Consider the following 27415-nt stretch of genomic DNA (forward strand, 5'->3'; position numbering starts at 1 on the left):
ACGGGCCACTAACTCGAGAAAATGAGAGCAAATCAGCAGATTCCAATTCAAGAATCCTTTCATGAGTAAACTATGACCTTTTATTGAAAACGATAGTTCATGATTCATGAGCTACAGATTCACAAATGAAGAGGTCATCAGGCTGGGATGCTTCGTCTGAAGCCGGGGCCACAACTGTCATGCAGCTTTCCGATCCTACTCATGTCCGATATATCTGTGGGGTGGAAGGTTAGATCACATGACGGACATATGTGCCATGCCTCATTCTAGGCCATTGTCATCCGTGATCGGATCGGTGGTGGGATGGAACGCTGCAAGTCAGGTGTGGCCTCGTCTTGACAAGTGTGTCTCGGCACTACCTCCGTAAACAAAGCCGTAGTGCATTCGTGTGACGTCAGCACAGGTAGGGCTCCTATACCAATAAAAATTCGTTGATTTCAGCTGATCTAAATCAGCTAGTGTTCTAATTGGTGTAGGAGCCCTACCTGTGCTGACGTCACACGAATGCACTACGGCTTTGTTTACGGAGGTAGTGGTCTCGGCCTTAAATCTATAAGATTGGTTTAATTCTGTTGTAAGAAATCAATCAGATCACTAGCAAAATTCCTCCAGGTTTCATAAACTCTTACTTTGTATAATTTTCTAGGGATGATTAAAAAATAGAACAGTTTCATGGTGAATAAAGTCTTTATTGAACAAATTTCAATTAAAAATATATTATTTGAATAAACCATAAATCTGTCTTTGAGAGTCGAGTGGTATTTCGGATGCAAAATGAAAACAACAAAATTATTTACCATTACTTAAAATGCTTCACTCGACTCAATTTGCTAAAGATTCAAATTAAAACAAAGAATATCTTTTATAACATTATCAACGAAATATTCATTTAATGAATTGGACGATAGAATATCACAATTAATTTCCCCGAACAGTACAATGAAAGCCCTAAATTCGATATTTTATTCTATCAATTTTGGGAAGAATTTCTCAAATATTAACACTTTCAAAATTGATTAAAATCGTCCAAAAGTTCAAAAAAATATTGAAACTACAGAATAGCTAGTTTTGCCGCACTAAAATCTTAGTAAAAATTAACGTCTTTGATATAAAATATCATAATGGAATGATCTTGATGCTACCTCCCTTAGCAACAAAACAATACCTACTAATATCAGTGGTAGGTATTGACCAAATACTTTAGACACTATAAGTTAGAAATGAATGATTATCTCATTAATTTAATTAAAACTAAATCTGTACAAATCGTAAAAATATTTTACAATATTATGTTACATTTACGGAATACCTCCTATATCTAATATGAAATTATTTACAAAAGACAGGAAAGATTCTGTATAAGATATTTAAGATAATAATGATGAAATTAAATTAATATGAATATATTATGAAGAAACTCGTTGGTATCGATTAAATCATCAATTCTACTTATAATCAACCATTAGAAGAATCAATAAATTATTCAACATTATATTAAATGAGTGAATTAGGAATAAAAACGATCATATGCCATTGAATTACTTTTCCATTCTAAGATTCCACTAATTGAGTAATACCACAGCCTTCTCTACGTATTTTTTCGATAACAATTATCGAGAAAGATGCTAGAATAATTAGATTAATCTATTTTGGTTGTAACTAAGATTTAGTAGCGGAATGCATGATGTATGCTGCTTTTTCAATACTGAACGGTAATCTACTGTGGTAAACGTATATGGTAATAGACTGAACCCCCAACACACTACAATACACCGAATAATTTCCTGAACTCGGAAGATTGCAGCAATCAGTGAGTAGTGATACAGAATGCTTAGGAAGTCTGGATACAGTTACTATGTTACTTTATACAGTAACTACAGTCTGAGAGAACCTTGGCTAGAAGATTTCACATTCATTATGATGAGAACCATACAGAGTTTCTGCTACCTTCGCCGCTCCACGATGTTTGTTGCACCCATAGTAAATATGAGAAGCAAATTGCCTCGTTAGCTGTAAAGTTCTGGATAGTGCATTTCCAAAAATGTCTTGCACAGTTAATAAAATACTAGGAATACTATTGGATGTTTCTCTCGGACGATCTCCTTGTTTCAGGACCACTCAGCACATCGACCACGTATTCAGGCTCTTCATTTCCTGAAACATTCGAAAAATCTATAATATAAAAATCAATTAGGTTATATTAAACATTCCAAGAATCTTATCATGATGATCTACGCGGTCTTTTGCTCTTATATTAGCTCAAGGAAACTATATTCAATCATTTTTAGTTCTTGCTGTGACAAGTTCTCATTCGCATAAATATGCTGGAGTTTAATAATGTTTAATATAAAAATCAACTGCACTATAGTCTGTGCAAACCCTATATTGCAGCATGGTGTCTTATGGCAATGCTGATATAAATTCTGAATTCAAAATCTTTTGTGGTTATTTTGGAATCAAAATGTATGTGTTTAAAACTGCTGAATAATCATAATCTCTTTTGGAGTGATCCGTGGTTTAGTGGATAGAGTGCTTGCGTAGCAAGCTAGAGATCCGGGTTCAAACCCACTGAGAGCCAGAAGTTTTTTGAACAGGTCACTCCCGTGTTATCGGATGGGCACGTTAAACTGTCGGTCCCGGCTGAAGTATGATAATCGAAAGGCCCAATCGAAAGGCTCAGACTCCCCACCAATAAAGCCATACGAATATTAATTATTATAACCTCTTTTGGACCAATATGCAGCAAAATTCGGGAATGATCTCAAGGGCTGATGATCGGGAATGATAGTAAGGGCTATAAGCCTGTTTTTCCGTTTCCAATCATGTTATAATTAAGTTGTTTTGTCATTGTAAATAAATAAATGCTAATATTTTCTTATGTGAATACGAGGGAACTATTGCCGTATTTCTGCGCGCGCACACACAAGTACTACCTACATTTTTCTAGCGTAAGGTAATTTGTTGTTCTGTCAGTAGTCTAGAGTACACTAAATATCACAACTATTACTAAAATAATATTAGATGCTCTATAAAATGTTTCCACTTCGATGTCTAATCACTGACTAACCATCGATTATAGTCAGGCTAGGCGCACACCAGTTAGTCAAGACAAGACAAGACATGATCAGACAAGTTTAGTAACAATGCTTCACATAGTTGCTTATGAAGACATGTCTAATTGCATTGACTAATCGGTGTGTGCTGCTTCATAAGTAACTATGTGAAGTATTGTGACTAAACGTGTCTGATCATGTCTTGTCTTGACTAACTGGTGTGCGCCTAGCCTGACTATTCAACTTGATATTGGTGAATTATTTCTTCATGAAATGTAAAATGATTATAAATTTACCCTTGATCAGTTGTTGCAACGTTCCTTGCGAATGGAAGTGCGACGCGAGCTTGGGATCGAATCCAGTTATGGTAGCGACTACGTCGTCATTCCAGTGCCACAGATACACTTTCTGCTTTCGAACTAATAGATCGTCTAGGAGAAGTTTGATGCCCTGAAAATACAAATAAGTAGGTGTGAATTTTAAGCTTACAATTGACAAAATAATATATACAGTGAAATCAGGACTTCCTATATACCGGACCTGCGCCTGCAAAAAAATGGCCGCCGAATGTGGTGGCCGGCATTGATATTTTAAACGAGAACTGGACGAACTGAGATTTCGACAAAGTGAGACGCTCTCTAACAGCTGATTAGTGATTTTTCTCAGTAGGAATTTCTATAAGACCACCACATACGCCGGTCATTTTTTTCTAGGCTCAGGTCCGGTAGTATATAGGAGGTCTTGGTGAAATTCAATAACAAGTTAATATCTGGGTAGCAATATTGTAATTTTTTTTGAATGAGAAAGAAGATTGTACGACGCTTATTATCATAGCCACCTCTAATACATTAGATGGCTGTGTTATTATTTAATTTCAGTGCCTGTTTATTATTGTTAATAAAGATTTTTTTTCTTATGCTACTAATGTAGCTCACATGAGTCTTGTGGGTGACAACTAAGATAATGTATAAGATAAAATAAGAATATGATGAAATATAAATGAAATGAATAAATTAAATGAAATGAATATTGAGATATCGTACTTATAAAGACTGTGAAACAGTAAGTACTGTACAGAAAAAAGTTTTATAATTTTTGTAAAATTATTCACTAATAATTGATAATAATAGGCATACAAGTTCAATTTTTCTAAACTTTGATTTCTTATTAGTTTTTAATTAATTCTATAAACTATTAATGTTAAATAATTAATTATCAAACAAATGAAGAATATATAATTTCTTGCAGTATGGAATTATATTGTGAAAAATCACTATAAGGGAATAATAATTATGATTGATGTTAGAAATTGATTTCCTGAAAAATTTACTTTTATGGACTTAGTGGATTTTCCTAGTATGCCCACGAATGTAGAATAATTTTTATGAGGTCGAACAAAGGACATAGAATGAATTCACAGCCACTGGAAATTCAGGCACTCTCAAAAAGTGTAAAGCACAGCAACAATACATTTCTGAATCATCCTTTAAAAAGAGCAGATTTCACTCATATCTTGAGGAATGAAACTTCTCGGTTTCGATTGATGATTTGGTGTAGAAATTGAAATGGACATAACCTAGAAAATATTTGGAAGATTTGAGACAAAATTAGTAAATTGAAGAATTTTTGGGCAATAGCCTGTTTCTCCGATTATTGTATTTTTTGCTCTATCAAATAAATCAATTAGCAACAATTGGTAGGACCAAACCATCCTGCTAATGTGTTTCTTGATATTTTTCATAAAATGAAATACTTTTTCATAGAATCACTTGGTGGTATAATAAAAATATGAGAATCACCCTTACCTTGGCCATTGTGGAGTCTATGAAATGAATGTGAGTGCCATCGATTATAACCCGGGGCATTGCTGTCTCCTCGATTGACACAGGACGTGATGATGACCTCCCGCAGGTACTCTGTTGCTGGGAATACTAGACCCTGTGTGGGTGTCACTAGAAGAACCTCTTCTCTACCGCTCTATTGAAACAAAAAAAAAAACAAGAAATTGATCAATGAAAAGAATCAATAATTAAAGAAATTGATTCATTAAATAAATCAATTGAAATTGAAAACATAATTTTTACGGTTTAGGTAAGTTATGTATCAAATAGATTGGATTTGAATTTTAGTGAAAATAAAAAATTTAATTTCTCAATTAATTCAAAATCGCACAACTGGAACAAGTCAAGAGAAAGTTTTATCAAGTGTAATATAATTACATATTGAGGGATTCCATATTATTAGTTATTCAATCACAAAAAAAGAATAACTACAGGCTATATTGCTCTTAACTAGAGATACTTCATCATTCCAGAAAATTGTTTTCAATAGTGCTTACTTAAAAATCGAGTGTGAATTAAGTTATCATTTTTATATAACCTCTAGACTGTGTATTCTAAATTAAGGTTTAAATCAGTTTTGGGTGAATAACTGTTGTTTTTAATATGTACTGTATATGGATGAATAAATACGAATATGAATGATTACTTTATCAATAATGTTTCAATTCTTGAGAATCATAGAATATTCAAGAAAAAAATTATTTGCAAGAAGTTGAATGGATTTTGAATTTCTAGATAGAATTTTTGTAGCTGAAAATTACAATATATTATTTATTCATTCTTTATTGATTCATACTACAAGTACATCATCAATTATTATGATTATTATATTATTTTCCTCTTACCGAAATCCATTGTAGAAGAATTCTCGGCCTGGCAGAATTGTAGAGAATAAACAGAAGGTTGACAGTTATTCCAGATACGATGCCCATCTCCAGATTGACAAATAGGCAGCACAGAAACGTCACAATGAATGGTACCAAGTCCATTTCTGAAATAATAACATTGATAATGCTCATTCAATATTATACTGTACATTCATGTATTTTCTATTGAAATATAGAACATTGTATGCTTAGTAATATTGAACATTCCATTCGATAATATAAATTTCGAGACTATAAAATTGTTGAAGCTCTAGATTTTTGTTAGTTTACAGTTTTTTCAGCAAGTCACTGGGAATAAAGTGAAGACTTCAATATCACAGATTTAGTTCAACAAAATCAATAATTATTATGAAATTTGACAACAACTACAGAATAAACTTCTTCAATTTACTTACTTTTTGTCCTCCAGAGTACAAGCACCACATGATATTCGACCATATAGAACATGGCGCAAATGATAACGCCGGCAACAGTTGATTTAGGAATGTAGTAGAACGTTGGAGTAAGGCAGCTCAATGACAATATTATCATCACGCCTGTAAAAATAAACAAAATTTCAATTAAAATTGAATACTGAAACCGTGAAAAAAATTCTTTCAGATGTGAACAAAATTTGAATTAAAATGGAATAAATAACACGTAAAATACTGGAACAGTAATAATTGAATAAGATTGTTTGTAATTTAAATGAATTATTCCACTGGATGTGAGCGTAATGTAAGTAAGTACGTTGAGAAACATAGAACTCACTTTTGTGACGTGAAACTCAAAATATTAAATATTTGTGGAGAATCTTTACCACAATTACTATGCTGCGTTCACACCAAAGTTATTAACAAAATGTTTATTTCTCCGTCCTTATAGATTCTATTAGATTGAACATAACTTATCATACACATGATGAACATATGTGTCTGTCAAGCTTCGTTCAATCTAATAGAATCTATAAGGACGGAAAAATAAACAATTGGTTAATAACTTTGGTGTAAACGCAGCTTTAAAATGCTCTATCTCTTGATACTTTTAAAAATCCGACGTGTAAACGTGACTCATTGAGAATTTTCTAGGTTTATCAATTGACAGAGAATATTCAATCGACCATTAAATAAACATTATAATGAAGGCCTTAATATACCATAAATAAGACAGTCAATACTAACCGTTGAAAAATCCACCAAACTGTGTAGCGACTCCTGAAGCATGGTTGACGGCAGTCCTGGTGAAAGATCCAGTTATTGGCATTGACTGCACGAATGAGCCGAAAATATTTGAAAAACCCAAAGCTATCATTTCTTGGCTAGCGTCTCTATTTTGAAACTTACATTGTAATAGGTTAGAAGGTCTAAGCTCAGATGAGAAAGCATAATAGAGGTGTCTGTCATTGAGTCAACTGAATTCAATACCACAACCAGAAATTTGATTAACTCATGAAATATATGTTTGTATGATAATTATTATATTCTTAATATTAGTAGACAATAAAAATTTATACAATTTTTAAAATATTTTATTCTATTCAAAATACCAGCCAACAAATATTTTTGATCTGCAATTCAAATCTGAACCGCGTGATCTGGAGTCAGCCATTTTTGGTAGCTGCTCAGCTGATATAATTGTTACAACTTTTGCCGATAGATAGCGCAATCGGCAGTGCCAATCAGACGACTGGTTTTTAGGTTTTAGATTTAGGTTATGTTGTTAGGAATCATTCTCACCAATACGTAAGTTATTAGAATGATTTTATTTGCAGTTTCTATAAACAAATGTAGATGGAGGAAAAATGTTGTGTACATCACGAGCGAAAAATACTTTTTCTCCCTCAGGAAAATTGCTGCCCTCGGCTTCGCCTCGGGCTTCAAACTTTTTCCCACAGGGAGAAAAAGTCGTACTTTTCACTCTAGATATACAAATAACTATTTTCAATTACTTACTTTTTGTCCTCCAGAGTACAAGCACCACATGATATTCAACCATATAGAACATGGCACAAATGATAACGCCGGCAACAGTCGATTTAGGAATGTAGTAGAACGTTGGAGTGAGGCAGCTCAACGACAATATTATCATCACGCCTGAAAAAATAAACAAAATTTAAATTGAAATTTAATAATAACACAGAAAATACTGGAACAGTGAAACAAAATTTGGATTAAATGGAGTAAAAGCACGACAAATAGGTACTGGAACAGTAATAATTGAATAAGATTATTTATAATTTAAATGAATTCTTCCACTGGATGTGAGCGCGTTGTAAGTAAATACGCTGATAAACATGGTACTCACGTTTGTGACGTGAATCTCAAAATATTAAATATTTGTGAAAGAATCTTTACCACAATTACTATAAAGCTGCGTTTACACCAAAGTTATTAACAAAATGTTTATTTCTCCGTCCTTATAGATTCTATTAGATTGATCATAACTTATAATACACATGATGAACATATGTGTTTGTCAAGTTCCGTTTAATCTAATAGAATCTATAAGGACGGAAAAATAAACATTTTGTTAATAACTTTGGTGTAAACGCAGCTTTAAAATGTTCCATCTCTTGATACTTTTAAAAATCATTTGTAAACGTGACTCATTGAGTATTTTCTAGGTTTATCAATTGACAGAGAATATTCAATCGACCATTAAATACACATTATAATGAAGGCCTAAATATACCATAAATAAGACAGTCAATACTAACCGTTGAAAAATCCTCCAAACTGTGTGGCGACTCCTGAAGCATGGTTGACGGCAGTTCTGGTGAAAGATCCAGTTATTGGCATTGACTGCACGAATGAGCCGAAAATATTTGAAAAACCCAAAGCTATCATTTCTTGGCTAGCGTCCAGTGTTTTGCCTTTGGCTGTAAAACAACAAAAACATCATTATATAGGATAGGACCAAGCTCAAAATCAAAGAAAACCATAAGAGTTAACTTGAATAACAAAATCAATAAATTGAACACTGTTTTCAAAGATGTTGCAGACTTTTTCTTTTTCCTGGGTTTTGTTAAAGTAAAACATTACAAGTAGAAAAGACAATATATTCTGTTTTTATTTTAACAAAATCAATATTGTTGTGAATATTACAGAAATTGCAATAATAATCTATACCAAAAATCAGTTTTCGATCAACATTGCGTTTAAGCTTCCAAGTATAATTGGGGGGTTGGAATTATTGGAGAGTACATCAGTTCTTGATGATGGAATAAATGAAATTCTAAAGGGTGAGGATGTGGTACGATTCATCAAATCACAAAGATTGCGCTGGGCTGGTCATGTTGAGAGATTGGCGGACCAACGAATGCCAAAAGCAATTTATAAGGCCCGGATGGAGGGTAGAAGACGACAAGGGAGGCCACGCAATCGATGGAGTGATGAAGTGGAGGATGATCTCCGGAGAATGGGAGTTGTGGCATGGAGACGAAAGGCATGTGACCGTGATGTGTGGAGGGCTCTAGTGCGAGAGGCTAAAGCTCACATCGAGCTGTAATGCCAGAAGAAGAAGAAGAAGAAGAAGACATCAGTTCTTGAAGTTTTCAGTTTTGCAAGTATTTATTTTGACCAGTCCTTGAAATATTGAAAGAAATGGGAAATTGAGCCATTCAGTGCGTCAAGTTTTCACGGTATCAAGTTTCCGTTGCAGGCTGATATACAGTCAGCTACACCGTTGCACACTAGTTGAAAGTAAGTAAATACATATGGCTTTTTGTTGATGGGGACTCTCTTGCGGGAAGGTCCCACCTCCCCTGAATATATCATTTAAGCCGTCAATGGGCCTTACGACTGTCATACTTGACAACCGGGGCCGACAGTTTAACGTGTCCATCCGAGTAACCTGGTTGAAAAATGTTTGGTAATAAGAGGGTTCGAACCCGGGATCTTAATGCTGAACTACGCAAGCACTATAGTGGATTTATTAATTAATTTAATAATAAAATTATATTATACTGTCTTTTTATCTTTAGGAATACTCTTGAATATAGATAAAAATAGAAATCTAAGTACCCTTTTTACTTTCCTTGCCCTATTACCATAGGTAAGGAAAGTATTGCTTTCCAAAAAAATTAAGGTACCCCAATTTCAAGTTTTCTATACGTTTCAAGGTCCCCTGAGTCCAAAAACATGATTTTTGGGTATTGGTCTGTGTGTGTGTATGTGTGTGTGTGTGTATGTGTGTGTGTATGTGTGTGTGTGTGTGTGTGTGTGTATGTGTGTGTGTGTGTATGTCTGTGAACACGATAACTCCATTCCTAATTAACCGATTGACTTGAAATTTTAAACTTAAGGTCCTTATACCATGAGGACCCGACAATAAGAAATTCAATAAAATTCAATTCAAGATGGCGGAAAAAATGGCGGATAATTACTAAAAAACCATGTTTTTCACGTTTTTCTCGAAAATGGCTCTAACGATTTTCTTCAAATTTATACCATGGATAGCTATTTATAAGCCCTATCAACTGAAATGAGTCTCATCTCAGGGAAAATTTCAGGAGCTCCGTAATATTATTGAGAAAAATGGCGGATAATGACTAAAAAACAATGTTTTTCACGGTTTTATCGAAAACGGCTCCAACGATTTTCTTCAAATTTATACCATAGATAGCTATTCATAAGCCCTATCAACTGGCATGAGTTTCATTTCTGGGAAAATTTCAGGAGCTCCGTAATATTCTTGAGAAAAATGGCGGATAATGACTAAAAAGCCATGTTTTTCACGGTTTTCTCGAAAACGGCTCTAACGATTTTCTTCAAATTTATACCATGGATAGCTATTTATAAGCCCTATCAACTGACATGAGTCTCATTTCTGTGAAAATTGCAGGAGCTCCGTAATATTCTTGAGAAAAATGACAGTTACTAAAAAACCATGTTTTTCACGATTTTCTCAAAAACGGCTCTAACGATTTTTTTCAAATCCATACCCTGTATAGTTATTTATTAGCTCTATCAACTGACATGAGTCTTTTTCCTGGGGTACTAATGGGGGTCCACCCAATCCTTGAGAAATGGACTTTGTAACCTCCTTCTCGTGCATGAGGTAGGTAGGAACACGGTTTTTACTTTTCTTCTTCCATATACCGTGGGTAGGTAGAGCAGTTTATAAAAAGAACACAGTCATAGTCAAGATATTTCATCTGTAGAACAGCTGTTTTGACGAATTTCAAAAAAAAAAACATAGAATTTCACAATATTTACATAAAGGAAAAAGTACTCTGAAAACAATTATTACAATTGTTATACAGTAGTCTGATCGTAGTTGCAAATATGTTGCCGTCAATCGTCATTATGTTTTTCTCCTAAATTATTCTCGTTTGATATTGAGGCTTAGGTTTATTTAGCGAACTGTATTGGAAATTTTAAGGTAGGGTTATAAAAAGGGCACTTTGTTCCGTGGATGTTTTTTTTACAAGAGAAATATTTGATCAAAATAAGGGGAAAGGTTTTTAAGCGAAAATAGATGTAAAATTTTAAATGGTTCAATGAGCAAGGAAAGTTGTGTGAGTGTACCACACCAGATTTTTTTAATTGGCATAGGGGTACAATTGGAAACTGGATATGAAGTGAATGTCATTGTGCTTACCGAATACTTTTGGCGATGGATACACTTTCGAGGATGGATATGATGGGCGCGACAATGGTCCCGGTGCCGAGATTGTGCAGCATCTGCGGAAAGGTGACCGTGCGGTTACCGTCCCAGTGGGAAAATGGCGGCAGACTGATTGGCGGCAAACCAGAGTTCACGTGACCTGTCAAAAAATTGAAAACATATCAAATAAACTATGAATATGAAAGAGAGATAAACATTGAAATAGCCTATAGTTCAACACATCAAATCCAATTTTATTCAATGACAGCATATTTCAATCATACAAAAGAAAAATCACAATGATTCAATGATTTTTATTTGAGCCAGAGTACATCAGTACATCAGCCAGGCCACATAAAAAAATCATTATAAATAAAATACAATGTCACAGTTTTAAAAAGTCCAGTGTCTAATAATTGTGGAAAGTAGTGGAAACAAAAGAAAAACATCCCGAGCTTAGCCTATGGGGGATGGAGTATCAGTTTAGTATATTTGCTTTTCTATTAATTCATTTGGTTTGGTTTTAGTTCAATTGTCTTTTTGTAATGACTATTTTCACTATGTTTAATATCTATTATTCATATAATTATGTCTATTACTATTATATTACAATCACATTACTATAGTATGTCACTTCTATTACCAATATAATATCATACCGGGTGATTACAAATGAAATAGACAACTTCAATAGCCTGTACAAAATTAAACTGGTGTATTTCAACATAGTAAGTGATATAGGTTTGTAGGGAATTTCTTAAAGTTTATGTTGGTAGAACTGTTGCTGGCTATTGTTGGCTGCTCCGTGTTACAACAGCCAGTTTAGTTTAGCAATATGGCCGCTACTCAAGTGGAGAAAGCTTATTGTGTTCTTGAATTAGCCAAAACAAACTCTGTTACTGTTGTGCAGCGTCATTTCAGAACAAAATACGGTAAACCACCACCAACAAGGCAATCAATTTATGACTGGTATGAACGTTTTGAAAGCAGTGGATGTGTGTGTAAGAAGAAGAGTACTGGAAGACCTTCTGTTACAGAAGAAAAAATTGATAGTGTTCGTGATGTTTTTGTACGAAGTCCAGGAAAATCGACTAGATCAGCGAGTTTAGAATTGCAAATTCCTCAACCTACTGTGTGGAAAATTCTGCGGAAACGTTTGAAAATGACACCTTATAAATTGCAATTAGTACAAAGTTTAAATGACAATGATAATGTTGTACGTAAAAATTTTTGTCAAGAGATGCAACATTGTCTTGAAAATTACGACACATTGTTTAATCGCCTAATATTCAGTGATGAATGCACTTTTCACATTAGTGGAAAAGTTAACAGACATAATGTACGAGTATGGGGAACAGAAAACCCAAGAGAGACTGTACAGCATATAAGCGATTCTCCTAAAGTGAACGTGTTTTGCGCTTTATCTTGTGAAAAGGTTTACGGGCCTTTCTTCTTCCAAGAACCATCAGTAACCGGAAGAATTTATCTGGACATGTTAACCGAATGGTTAATGCCTCAACTCCATGAAGATAGTTGTAACTTCATTTTTGTACAAGATGGAGCTCCGCCTCACTGGTACTCAGACGTCAGAGGGTATCTGGATGAACATCTTCCTAGACGATGGATGGCCGTGCAAGTGAGGAAAACGTTGTGTTTCAGCCGTGGCCACCTCTTAGTCCGGACCTAACGCCCTGCGACTTTTTCTTGTGGGGCTATGTAAAAGACACAGTTTTCGTACCACCGCTTCCTGTTGATATCGATGATCTTAAACAACGAATCACAAATGCTCTTGCTACAGTTAACCGTGAGATGCTTAGTCGTGTGTGGTCAGAATTTGACTACCGTGTTGATATCTGTCGTGTTGCAAATGGTGCACACATTGAACATCTGTAAATTTTCAATAAAAACTTCAAGAATTCTTCTATGTAATCATGTAAGTAATGATCTAAACTTTTAAATAATAAATTCTCTACAAGCTATTCAAACTGTCTATTTCATTTGTAATCACCCGGTATATTATGTCTAATTTAATCTATGTTACCCAAGTAAATAAAGTATTGAATAAGATGTTGTATTGAATAAGATTAAATAAGATGTTGATCATGTAACATAACAAATAAGTACAGTACATCCCGTGTTCGGTTGCCCAAATTCTGGTGAAAAATATGCTTCTATCTACAAATATATTGGTGGTGAATATTGTCATAAATATGGAAATTTCACATTTTATATGACTTGGAGCTGACAAATTTGTAATTTGTGTTGGTCAGAAGACAAACTCAGATACAGTATCAATAATAATTAACGTTGAATAAAAACTTGAAATTGTTACAATCATCCATTTATTGAAAAAAAAACTCCGATGATCTAGTCCTCGTCTCATGTTACAAGAGATTTAAAATGGTGTAATAAGCTAGATAAGTCAATTTATAAAATTTGAGTGGTAGAAAAGACTCCACAGTCTTAACTCAGCCTGATGAACAGTATTTTCATTTCATTGAAGCCTATTTTCGTTTCTTCAATAAATAAGTGATTTTAAAAACTTTGAAGTAATTGTATTCAATATGGACATCTACCACAACATCATCTTCACTACAACAAAGAGAAATAATGAATACATTGGAGTACATCAAGCCACAATCACTATTGATTTATTCTGAAAGAAGATAGATTTCAACTCACCAGTAAGCTTAAACGGTTGTAAATCACTATTGGCACACAGGAATGCTATCAAAGTTCCTATTATCACAACGATGGCATTACGAGCCACGCCCACTTGCCACATCACGCCTCGCAATGATCGGCTCTCCCACGAACTCGAGTAGTCTTTCAATTTCTGTAAAAGAAGGAAACACATTTTTCAAATCTGTTAGGCTGGCCAATAACGGTAGAACATGCATGCACAAACACAGTCGACTTACATTGTTGTGTTATCACAGCAAAACTCTTCGAGCAAAATTTTTTGAGGTTAGGTATTCGTATTTCCGATTCTTCTTATTTATTTTGTTATTTAATATTTGTTGTTAAATTATCCTTTTATCATCATCAAGCAGATCTGACGAAGTCGTTGAGCAAGTGAGACAAAGTTTTGGATGCTACATACACAACCTGATACACCAGATACAATCATAAAACCTAGATAATATATATTTGATCCTGTAAATTCACTGGAATAACTAGAATACAATACATTACAGGGTATTTTGTCAAGAGCCCTACGAAATCGACCCGGCGTGCATCTCGAGAGCTTCAAGTCCCACAATCGACAGTTTGGCGAGTGTTGAGAGAACGTTTGCATTTGAAACCATCCGATATTCGCTTTTACAAGCAATTAAAGACACTGATAGCATTACCCGTAGGAATTTCTGTGTGGATATTTGAATCGAGTGGATGATGATGAACGATAACATAACATAATCTTTTCTGACGAGTCAACTTTTCATTCAAGTTGCAAAGTTAACACAAATAACTGTAGGATTCGGGGAAGTGAAAATCCGCATGAAACATTGCAACATGTGCGTGATAGCCCTAAAGTGAACGTTTTTTGTGCATTGAGTAAGAGGAAAGTGTACGGCCCCTTTTTTCCATGAGAGAACCATTAACGGCATAGTGTACCTTGATATGTTGCAAAAATTTTTGATACCACAGATCGATGAGGATGACCGAAAACGAAATGTTTTCTTTAGGCAAGATGGTGCACCACCACTTTATCTGACTGACGTCCAGGATTTTCTTGATGGCCGCTTTCCAAATCAGTGGATTAGCCGTAATGCGTCAATCGCATGGCCCCCTCGTTTCCCAGACCTAACACCGCTGGATATTTTCTTGTGGGGTTTTCATAAAAGATATGGTGTATGTAACTCATTTGCCAGCCACTCTACCTGAACTTAGAGCAAGGATTTGCGCTGCTGTTGAGCACGTTACACCTGAAATGCTAGTGCGAGTCTGGGAAGAAATCGACTATCGTTGGGATGTCTGCAGGATAACCAACGGGAGTCACATAGAACATCTTTAGTTTGAGGTAAAAAACGTGTAGTGTTTCCGTTAAAAAGAACACCAAAAACCAGATCTGTACCTTGTTTAATAAGATTTATATGAATTTTCAAAGTTGTAAAGTCTTTTTTGAATCACCCGGTATAATAAGCAAAGCATCAGCTATTGAAAAGTGGAATGCACGTGCTCAATTCTTCAATTGAAAATGAAGAATAACACTAAAACTCTCAACGTGTTCGTGGTGCATAAGTCCGTATGAACCTTTAAACGTAGATGGTACATGTGAACTTATGGGACTGAATCCAAAAATAAGGTAATACAAAACATAAATTTCAAATTTAGATCATGCAGGATTTGATAATAGAATAATCATTGGGAACGAACAATAATTAAATTTAATTGGAAGAATTGTTGAGACCAGTGATAATTTAAAAATGAGGAGACTCATTGAGACCCATACCTTAGCTATGACTAGAAGTACAATGGTGGTGAGCCCCATGATGGTGTCACCAGGCCTGAGCGAGTGCCAGTTGTGGAAGAGGTTGGTGAAAGCGCCTATGAACCCGTTGCCCTTTCCGTCGATGCCCAGGATGTTCTTCACCTGCGACACGGCTATTATGATGGCCGCCGCCGATGTGAACCCTGACGTCACCGGCAGTGAAATGAACTCCACTAGGAACCCTGACAAACCAACCCATCAGTCACAAATTTATTCATTTATTTGCATAAATACATACATGGAGACGACAGGTTAAACCCTTATATGTATTCTTGAAACATTACAACATTCTTCATTCAGAAAATAGATTTCAAATGAATAACAAGCTAAGAATAAAACAAGAGTAAAATAAAATAAGAACAAATTGATGAAGGAATGGTTTAATACGACAAATAGTAAATTGATCATATATGGAATTTTATGCACGGATCTATAAACTTTTAAGCTAAACAAAATGAGACTCAGGTATTATTCCAATGAGGATGACAATGGTTGAGCTTTATGACCAATATGGTAGCCGAACTCCTCAACTATTGATATGAAACATTTTCTCATCCAGACTCATCTCAAAACAAAATTAACTAATATTCATTATACAGTTTTAAGGTAGTGAAGAAGAGGGGATATTTAACCAAACTTAGTGAGGTCTATGTTTCAACTCAGATTTTTTTCGTCTGTCTGTATGTATGTAACGCATTTACGGCTAAACGCGTTGATAGAATTCTATGAGATTTAGCAGGAACATTCCTTTTTTAACTGCGCGTTGATGTATATAGAAGGTTTTTTGAAATGTTGCATTTTAAGGATAATATGAAAGGAAAAGGAATTCCCTCCATACTCCGATATCACTATATATAATCTACTCTGAAGATAGGATTAATCAGACTATAGAATTATTCATCATAAATCAGCTATCGAGTGAATTATTAAAATCACATGCCATAGCGCATGCAATTATAATCTTAATGTAACTTGGAAAAAATCAGCTGCTGTGTGGACTATTAATTGCATGCCTCATTGAATGCAATATTTATGCACTGTTGAATGAACTATTGATTGCATGCAATAACGCATGCAATTAATAACTAAAATAACATAGTATTGTCTCTTGACCTTTCTCTGCTTTGAACTCGGGTTGACCTATTGCCAGTATGTCTTGGAGGAGATTAGCTTTTGAAGTTAGCATTTTCGATACACCAACCCCAACAGCCATTAGCCGTTTTCACACCGATATCTCACCGACACGACATACACACAGGATTTACTATGATGGACAGTATAAGAGGAGGCAGTGGTTTATAACTGCGCGAGGTCTACTGTTCACAGAACTACTAGTTTTGATAGTTTGAGTATATTTTATAAATCTTTTGGTATCTTAGTTGAAACATTTTTTTCAATATCATACAGTACCGAAATTCAAATTTCAGACCATATAGTTCACTCCTATACTCAACAACCATTAGCCATACATTTTATAAATGGGATGAACGCAATTTATATCTGAATTGATTGGGAAATTTATTGGTAGAGGTATAGTTTTAAATCATACACTAGCATGGGTGGCATTAACTTACCGAGATGAAGAAGACCGAATATGAACGTTACTACTCCTGATATGAAGCAGAGAAGTACAGCGTAGTCGACACCATAAGCGCTGGCATACTTGTACGTCATGAGTGCCATAATAGCGGTTGGTCCCACTGTCACATCTTTGCTTGTTCCCAACAGCATGTACACGAATGCTCCCATGATGCCCGAGTACAGACCATACTGCAGCAAAACATAAAGCGAACATTTGGAGAATGGTATAATATGGAGTGTAAAACTTGGTAGAAAAAAGAGTTGAAAAACAATGCACGATAAACAATATCACATCAAGTCATGTACCCACAAATCGCATGTGGTTCCTACTATGATTTAAGTATCAAATGTCAAGTGAAAATTTGTTGAAAACTTTGATGGAAATAGAATTTGAGAGGAGGAAAAGAACAATGCACAATAAATAATATCACTTGAAGGCATGATGTATGCTCGAAGTGTATGTGGTTTCTACTTTGATATAGATATCATTTTTTATAATTGATAATTAACCAATAAATTAAATCAATAATTATCTTATTTTTAATCGTTTTTGTTGAGTATATTTTCAAAAGTAATTCAAATAGATTATACCAAATTCATACAAATGTATGTAGGGTACAGATGGAAATTACTGAGATATTACAATTATTCAAATGCTAATGAATTAATAATTATTATTAAAAGAAAATCCAAATTAAATGCTGTATTATCGAATTTCCATTTGGCTGTTTACCCTGTTGTCAATATTTGCAGTAGCAGAAGTCTTCGGGGTGAATTACAGCATTTAATTTGGATTTTCTTTTAATAATGATTATTAAATGTAGGGTATTTTATGTCAATTAAGATATACCAAGAGACTCAAAAAACTTTTGGTTTGCTTAAAAAGGAAGTGAACCAGAATAATAGATAGGAAGAACAGGTTCATGTACAAGGAAATTTATGTAATTACTAAATAGGTAAACGAAGAAATTGAAGGATACCTCTCATAAAATATAAAAAGATAATTTTAGAAAATGGGTAACACGTGTACATAAATTCATGTAATTTCTAGAGACAAACAAATTGCATCAGAAAGATGTAAAATTCGCACAGATTAGATCATTTTCCTGCTCTCAGCTTCTCTATAGTAAGATTGACTGCATGTTGCATGTTGCTCTACTAACAGAAGGTTATGAGCTCCAAACTCACATACAACAGTAGTTCTTCTTATCTCTCATCATAATATTACTATTTTAATTATACTTCGATTCAAACTAATTCAGGATTGAGACTCGCCTGGCTCAAGTGGTGACCCTAAAGCTGGTAGGCTGGTCCTTAAGCAGTTTAAATCAAAAGTTTTAGTTTTTAGCTAGGCCACTCCAGAGTTATCGCCTGGTTACTTTAATTGGCGGTATAACATTGACAGAAGTATAAGGCTAGGCGCACACCAGTTTGTCAAGACAAGATATTATCAGACACGTTTAGTCACAATACTTCACATAGCTGCATATGTAGACATGTCTAATTGCAATGACTAATCAGTGTGTGTTGCGTCATAAGCAACTATATGAAGTATTGTGCCTAAACGTGTCTGATCATGTCTTGTCTTGTCTTGACTAACTGGTGTGCGCCAAGCCTAACAGTTGTTATTATTATTATTATTGATTTGTTGCGTTTAGCCGCTTAAGTGAGCAGGGCTCTTGCAGCATGCAACACGTCAAGTTGTAGTATTATTCTATATGCTGAAGTTGTCTCTATCCCCTGACAGCTTCACAGCATTCACCCAATGTGTTGGGTACTCTTTCCAACAGCCTTTGAGTCAGAGTTCTTGAAAGAGTCTTAACATCTAAATCTCTCCATGATGTGGAGAGCTGGTTGAAGAACCTTATTCCAGAATAATATGGTCCTTTCTCGAACAAAGTTATTCTATGAACTGGGTAATATAGGATGGAATTCTTATTTCGGGTGCCATACGCATGTTGAGATCTGTTTGCTTCAAATTTATGCCCATTCTTCATAACAAACATAATTGCTTCCAAGTAATAAAGGGCTGGAACAGTCAGCAGGTTCAAGTTCAAGAAAATTGGCTTGCAGGAATCGCGGCCAAAAGGATTAATACCACCAAGAGCACGAACTACTTTATTTTGTATCAGGAAGATCTCCTGCAAATCTGACACGTTGCTACCCCAAAAAAGAATACTATAACGAATAAGAGACAAAAAACATCCGTGATAGACTGTGAGCGCAGTCTTTTGATTGGAAATACTTTCTATTGTTCTCACGGCAAAAAGATCGTGCGATAATTTGTTCATCAGAACTCTTAAATGCTTATTCCACTTGAGACTACCTTGTAGCTCTACTACGAGAAATTTTGCTGATGAAACAGCATTGTACTTCACCCCCGTATCAAGAACCAATTCCTGGAAACCCAATTCTGGATGACTGCCAGGAGCAAACTTCATGAAATTTGTCTTTTTTGAATTCAATTTCAAGGCATTACTGCTAAACCAGTGATGAAGCTGATTCAATACTTTCAAAGACTGTCTGGAAACACGCAACACGTTGTGAGATCAATGACGACTCAAATAAATATATGTATGTATCAGGCGAGGTGGGACTCTCGTCAGGAACCCCCAACCATTGAACGTCATATGAATACTACTATCAATAATATTACTACTGTTTATTCGACAGAGGCTGGTTCAAACAGCACTCTGGTTTTGTGGACTGTATCAATTACATCGAGAACTTTTGGGTTGTCTGGCGTCGGGTAGCAAGTTGAACAATTAAAATGGCTAAGTGCACAATAACATAGGCCTACCTTCATGTCCAAATCCTCCTTGCTTCCAGGATCCCGGGTCCAGATCACGATACGAGACGAGACGACACTTGTAATAAATCACAATAAATAATCAATAGATCACTTTGCAAAAATCGACATTACGAGAAGTGAGCTGTTCGATTGGCTGTCAATCGGCAACTGGCCACAATTATGCTTTGCGCATCACCCTCAATTGCCCCCTCTACCACACAACGCCAGACAACAGAGCAACATTGATAGCATCCGAACAACTACCTACTTCTATTATTACTATTACAGTATACACTAATATTATTCTAATTACCCACGTCCTAGCATAAAGATCATGTGAGCGTCTTCCTCAGAAAAAAATGCCAAACAACATAGTACGGTGATTGATTAATTACCGCGGGATCCAGACCAGCAACAACAGCATAGGCGATGCCCTGAGGTACAGCTGTGAGACTGACTGTGACTCCTGCTATCAGATCGCTGATAAGCCAGGACAAGTTGTACTGAGGCGCCCATCTCAGGACCGGAAGTCGATTCTTCACACATTCCACACTGCAACACGACTCTTTCCGTTTTTCATTATCTAGAACAAAACAAAAAAATAAAATTAAATAAGATGGTCTGAGGATGATGGAGGAACTACAATTAAAGGTTCAGTAGACAAAAGTCGGCAACCGTTTTATTATATAGAGTGATCGAAAAGTAAAGGTACCAGATATATGCACATGCACTCATAGGCCAATCTTCTCCTTCTTCTTCTTCTGGTTCCTTCTCCTATCGGAGGTTGAAAATCATCACGGCAATTTTCACTTTATTGATTGCAGCCTTGGATAGTTCCCTTGAGTTGCAGCCATACCATTCTCTTAAATTATGCAGCCAGGATATCCTTCTTCTTCCCACACTCCTCTTTCCCATGATCCTTCCTTGCAATAAAAGTCTCAACAGCTCATACTTTTCACCCCTCATTACATGGCCCAAATATTGCAATTTTCTTCTCTTTATAGTCGCAACAACTTCACATTCCTTTGTCATCATTAACAGTACATCCCTATTTATCACTTTTCTTCTCCACATAGGCCAATACAAAAATTAAAAACATTCAAAGAGTCAATAACTTCTTTGGCCTATGTAGCCGGGAGACATTGCTGTGTCCGGCCTGCAAAAACTGAGATTCAAATTGAGAATCCATAAACCACTCATAATGTAATGCACAATAACACTTTCATTTTAAGGTTGGAATACATTCGTAATTTTGCCTTTGAAATTTCTTCGTGAAAAATTCACTTTCAAAAAAACTTTTTGTTCTTTAAACCTTTAGAATTATTTGATAAACATATATAAAACATGCAATTTGTCCAAAAATGAAATAAATATCAAAATTTGTTATAAAACAGGTACCAGATAACAGTTTTGAAGTTTGGGTTGAGTGACATTTTGATCAACCAGAACTTCTTTTTTTGAAAAACAAGTGAATTATGCTATGTGATGATATAGTCCGAGAGAATCTTCATACAGTCAAACATTCATATGATGTCAATAAATGATATTATTGATATCAAGTTAACGTCAATAATAACATTATCAGACATTGAAATGTGTAATAATTGTCAAACTTTGAGCGACCAATAGGGAAAAATTTGCTCAGTAGGGATTCTAATTTTTAAATTTGTTTTTGCATTAGATTCACTTGTTATCAAATTATTTATACAAATTCTGAATTTGATAAGACTTGATACAATATATCAAGTGTTTGATTTAGTAGATTTTAATCGTAGTTTAAACACATCAGAGTTCTCTTAATACATAAATAAATATTCAAGTTGGAATATTCAATGTAAGAAAGTGTTGCAAACAATTTCAAAATATTAAAGTGCTTGCGTAGCAGCAAAAAGAACCCGGTTCAAACCCGTTTATAGCCTGAAATTTTTGACCTGGTCACTCTCGTGTTATCGGATGGGCGAGTTAAACTTTCGGTCCCGGCTGAAGTATAACAGTCTTTTAAGGCCCATTGACGGCTTAAATGATATACTTCGGCGATATAAAACTTCCGTCAGACTTCCCACCGATAAAAGCCATACGAATATTATTATAATATTAAAATTATACTGATTTTAGAATTCATTTGAGAGTTAATTCATGCTTAATAGCAAGGGTGCACGCCTCTCCAAGCACATAGCCGCACCACCCCACTGAAATCAGAAAAATACAGCTTCTACACCCCCCTTCAATTGGAATCACAAAAACACATTTTTGGGCCCCCAAAATTTGATTTGAGACCACCCCCCCACAAAAAAAAATCGAGGAAGCATTCTGCTTTAAAGCCCCCCTCTTCGGGCAGCCTTGCATATAGTTGGAATGGATGCTAGTTTTCAGAGCTAAGGAGTTATTTGATAATACACTCTAATTACACTTTTAAATCCTTCTGAGGGTGATCCTCCTATGATAAACTGAGAGAACACTGAAGAAGCGTATTTATCGCTTTTTGACGCCATCGATTCCATATTATGGGTAAAGGATGCAGATTTAGGTATAAAGGTAAAGGTATAGGTAAAGAAAAGCTTGTCAGCGGTCTCGTTACGGTTATTGTCTGAGACAAAGGATTGGCTTTAATGTTTCTTAGCAGGGACGACGTGAGAAGAACCAAATTTTGCATTACGTAATGTTACATCAATTAGTACCTATGAATACTTTTATGATTCAAAAACTAATCGCCTTGAAAAAATAATAGCTTATGTTATTATAGAAAAAAATTCAACTTCATCTTGACATAAACTTTTTCAATCATCAGAAAATCCAATATTTATCCTACCTAGCATTATTAATCAATGATAAATATTACAACTACTGTACGGTATTTGTTAGAGTAAATATTTCTAACAAACAAATCAATAGCATGTCCGTTGATAAGATAACAAGAACTGTTACAGTACACACACCCACAAAATTAAATGGGTTAAATAGTATTTAATAAAGTCAGACTATTTGAATTTGTGTTTACATATCAGTCATAAACAAAAGTTCTTTGTCTGCACTAGATTTATGCCCAAATTCTAAATAAACTATCCATTACAGACAACAAAACAAAAGAATGGTAGCAAAAAGTCTTAAACTTACGTGGAATTTCGTTGGTAGGAAGGATTCTATAGTCCCCAGACATAGATGGTAAAACAGCAATTGAATCCATAACTTTACTGTTTGTTTGTTATGTTTTGTCAATGAATAAACAAAACTCCCTAAAAAACTTTGGGTTGTTACATAACAGTAACATAACCAACAAACTTATCAAACTATGTAAATATATCAAGCTCGACAGAAACTCTTATTATTCAAATGATTTTAAATTGAAAGAACTTGTATTTCTAGAAGCAAACCATTGCAAAATATACATTTAAACTGAAAAGTGGAGTGGTTGTATTTCACAACAAATATTTCAAATTGAGAACAACAACATTGCAGCATGCACGATTACAGACGACAGATAAATTAGTTGACAGCTTCGATACTCGAGAGCAATATCGATAAAACAGTCGACCTTTATAAAGTCGACAAGCTTATCATCCGCGGATCCGCGCTTAAATTAAATAGACGGAAAAATTAAAATCTTTTCATTTCTTTTAAAATTTTGACATTGATAAAAATTTAATATTTTTAAGCTTGCATTCCAACATTGGAATAAAGCTAAAACTATGCTATTCTTAACTATTAAGTTGATTTATAAATTCAATTCAGAAATGTACAATTTTTAATTTTTTTAGACCCATGAAAATAGAATAGGTACTCCCATTATTAATAAACTACTAGTCCAATAATACAAAATTATAATTTTGATTTCTAAAAAAAAATTCAAAAAGATTGTTCAAGGGTAGCCCAAATTAAATGTTAACCATAAGTAAAGGTGTGTTATTATCTGTGATAGCCTATAGGTATTGATTTTAGACGAGTTACTAGATTATAATATAATAATAGTTATTACATTATAATACCATACTGTAACCTATTTCAATTATCATGAATTCCGTTAGGTAATTCCAATTACATGAGTTTTTTACCTGGGGGAATAACACAAAATCAAAATTAATTATATTGTAAAAATGATTCTGGGTTTAATAAGGGAAGGCGGTTTTCATCATTAGCCTTCTGAGTTACTAATGGGAGGCAGAATACAAAATGGCTACGGTAGTACATTGATATTTAGACAATATTTTATCGAACAAATTATTGTTTTGAAATAATAATAAATTTGATTTGATTTTGAAAATTACTGAGAGTAGGGGAGTAAGGTTCCTCCTCTGCCGTTTTAGTGTAATTTTTACTTTCCTTGCCCTATTACCATAGGTAATAGGCTTTCCGAAAAAATTAAGGTACCCAAATTTCTATACGTTTCAAGGTCCCCTGAGTCCAAAAAAGTGGTTTTTGGGTATTGGTGTGTGTGTGTGTGTGTGTGTGTGTGTGGTGTGTGTGTGTGTGTGTGTGTGTGCACGATATCTCATCTCCCAATTAACGGAATGACTTGGAATTTGGAACGTAAGCTCCTTACAATATAAGGATCCGACACGAACAATTTCGATCAAATGCGATTCATGATGGCGGCTAAAATAGCTAAAATGTTGTCAAAAACAGGGATTTCCGCAATTTTCTCGAAAGCGGCTCCAACGATTTTGAATAAAGTTATACCTAAAATAGTCATCGATAAGCTCTATCAACTGCCACAAGTCCCATATCTGTAAAAATTTCAGGAACCCCATCTATGCAAAGCTTGATTTTAGATTCTCAATTATCAGGCTTCAGATACAATTTAGACAAAAAAATCGAGTGGAAAAGATTGAAAATGAGAATCTCTACAATTAATGTTCAGTAACATTTTCACCTAAAATTAAAAATAAGCTCGAAATTCGAGAAAAAATGTTATTATCCAATTGCAAACTGTTGGCAACTGTTTATTCTATTAATTGATTCACTATGAAGAGATAGCAGACTTCGTGTGTCTCCAGCGTTATTGCCCTGTCACCAGCTGGCTCAAATCTTTGAATAGTAGACTTGAGATGCGCGGGAACACTAGCGTCAGGTGATCAATTTTTATAACGACAAGGAAAGTTGTGTGAGTGCGCCACACCAGATTTTTAATAGTTAATATCAATTTATTTTGAAATCCAATCTAACCTTTTTTGAGAGAACATAGTCTATCCAAGAACTAAGGTGTGAGTTTTTCTATATGATTTCACACGGAATAATGTTTTTTTTATTCTCTGGTGATTGATTACTAAACAAATTTTCAAATTATTCCATGAGTATTCATTAGCATTATTTATTTCCATCTGTATTTTTCTCAAGTCATGGTTTAACAGAACTCGTAAACTCTCATAAAAACCACAAATATAAGTTAATTTTTATTTTTATATAAGTTAATTTTTTCACTTTTTTGGAAAAACTTGTGACTACTTAATTATAATACTCCCACTTTCTATCAATTGTCTCAAGCATTGCTCAATCAACTATAGGCTACTCACAAAAAGTTTTACTCTCCTTGAAATTAGTTGAGTAGTAATTGATCATTTCAAAATAGCTTTCATTGATGATTCAAAGCTTTTCATGAATTGAGGAATTTGAGTACCAGTATTTTAAAAATACTATAGTTTAATTTATGATCATATCCAATAAGTATATGATAATATTCATTGAACTGAGTGCTCTGCTCTTCAATTATATCCTTTATTGTTATAATATTTAAATAAAATCAAATTGTTCTTTATATTGACATTAATAGGCTACAATTATTTGAAACAGAACAATTTTTCAATCATGAACAGTATATAACTATTACAGCATCGCATAATTTTTTACATTGTAATATAAATAATAAATATTACACAAAATTGCATACTCAATCTAACAAGATGTCAAGAAAGGAATACTACTTGTTTATTATTGAAATTGTAAATAGATGAACATTCACAAATATAGATTATTGATAAATATAGAATATAGGTTAATATTGGGTTAAATCTTGATATTGATACGGTATTTAATAATATTTTACCTGAAGAATGCCATTCAAACGTTTGCACGTGGTTGTTATTATTCAATCCAAACACTTTATCAATCTCCTCTGAATTGGTAGCCATTCTAAGAAAATTTTCCACTGTATATTTTGTTAAATCTAACCCACAGTTTCTATACACAAAACATACACAAAAGCCTTCAAGAGAAGTGAAGCAAAAGAATGGAGAGCGTCGACTGAAACACTGAATGAAACCTGTCACTACTATTACACGATTATCACCATTTCTCAACTGTAAAGCTGTCATATATTTATCGTTTTACATAACTCTAAATAATAATAATGTGCCCCACGCAAGAAAAACATTAGCATTTACTTGATAGCAAAATAAACAGGCAAGATTTTCAGATGTTAGAATTTGAACGGTTTCAATTACAGTATTGAGTTACTGGTTAGGGAAATGTTACAGTTATTGAAATAATGCCCTCATCATCTGAGATTTAAGTACATGTTGACCAAAAAAATTCCACTGTCACATCAACAGTTCCAACTGTTGTGGATATGTGGACAGTAGATGTTGTTCATCGTAAATAAGCCTATTACATTGATTTTGAATTATTATATTGGTATTAATATAAGAGAGCAAAAAGCGATATTTCCTTCAGCCTTCAAGTACCTCTATGATTGGGAAGTCCACTTTGTAAGGTTGAAATAGATTACTGGGTAGCAAAATTCAACTTGAACTGATTTGCTTCTATTCTAACATGACATTGATTTTTGCAATTAATTATACCGTATCATTTCAAGTGGTACTCAACTTGAAAGCGTATCAAACATATTGCAATTTTGTTTCTCTGAATTTAGATTGTATCTATTTCAAGTATTGTGCAACTTGGCTTGTTGAGGTATTTTTGGAAAGTCTGCCCTTAAATGGATGTTTATTATTGAGATTATTATTTAATCATAATAATTTACTTACAATATGATTGGATACACATCTAGTCAGACTGAATGTTTCTCTACATGACCTTAGAAGAACCTTTTATGTTTCTCGAAGATAGGTACTACCCAGATAGGTAGATAGGTAGTATTACTACCCATGTATATTGTGGTACCGGTATCAGTTTCATTGCATCTTTATCTAACGTTCATAATGATATTATGGTCAATCTCTCCTCAAATCAGG

General features: G+C 34.3%; 1 protein-coding gene across 1 annotated transcript; it reads right to left on the reverse strand.

Annotated features, from left to right (window-relative positions):
- Nucleotides 1-668: 668 nt before the first annotated feature.
- Nucleotides 669-26897, reverse strand: LOC111047199 (sodium-independent sulfate anion transporter). Its single transcript, XM_039434719.1, is given in 14 exon segments — nt 669-2154; nt 3350-3503; nt 4859-4909; nt 4911-5030; nt 5740-5885; nt 7713-7853; nt 8477-8638; nt 11362-11453; nt 11455-11527; nt 14050-14203; nt 15821-16041; nt 17434-17629; nt 20627-20814; nt 26269-26897. Coding segments are annotated over 14 exon segments (1863 nt in total). The 5' UTR covers nt 26354-26897; the 3' UTR covers nt 669-2074.
- Between the last annotated feature and the right edge of the window lie 518 nt (nt 26898-27415).

This window comes from Nilaparvata lugens, chromosome 8 (genome assembly GCF_014356525.2).
Source record: "Nilaparvata lugens isolate BPH chromosome 8, ASM1435652v1, whole genome shotgun sequence".
Classification (NCBI taxonomy): domain Eukaryota; kingdom Metazoa; phylum Arthropoda; class Insecta; order Hemiptera; family Delphacidae; genus Nilaparvata; species Nilaparvata lugens.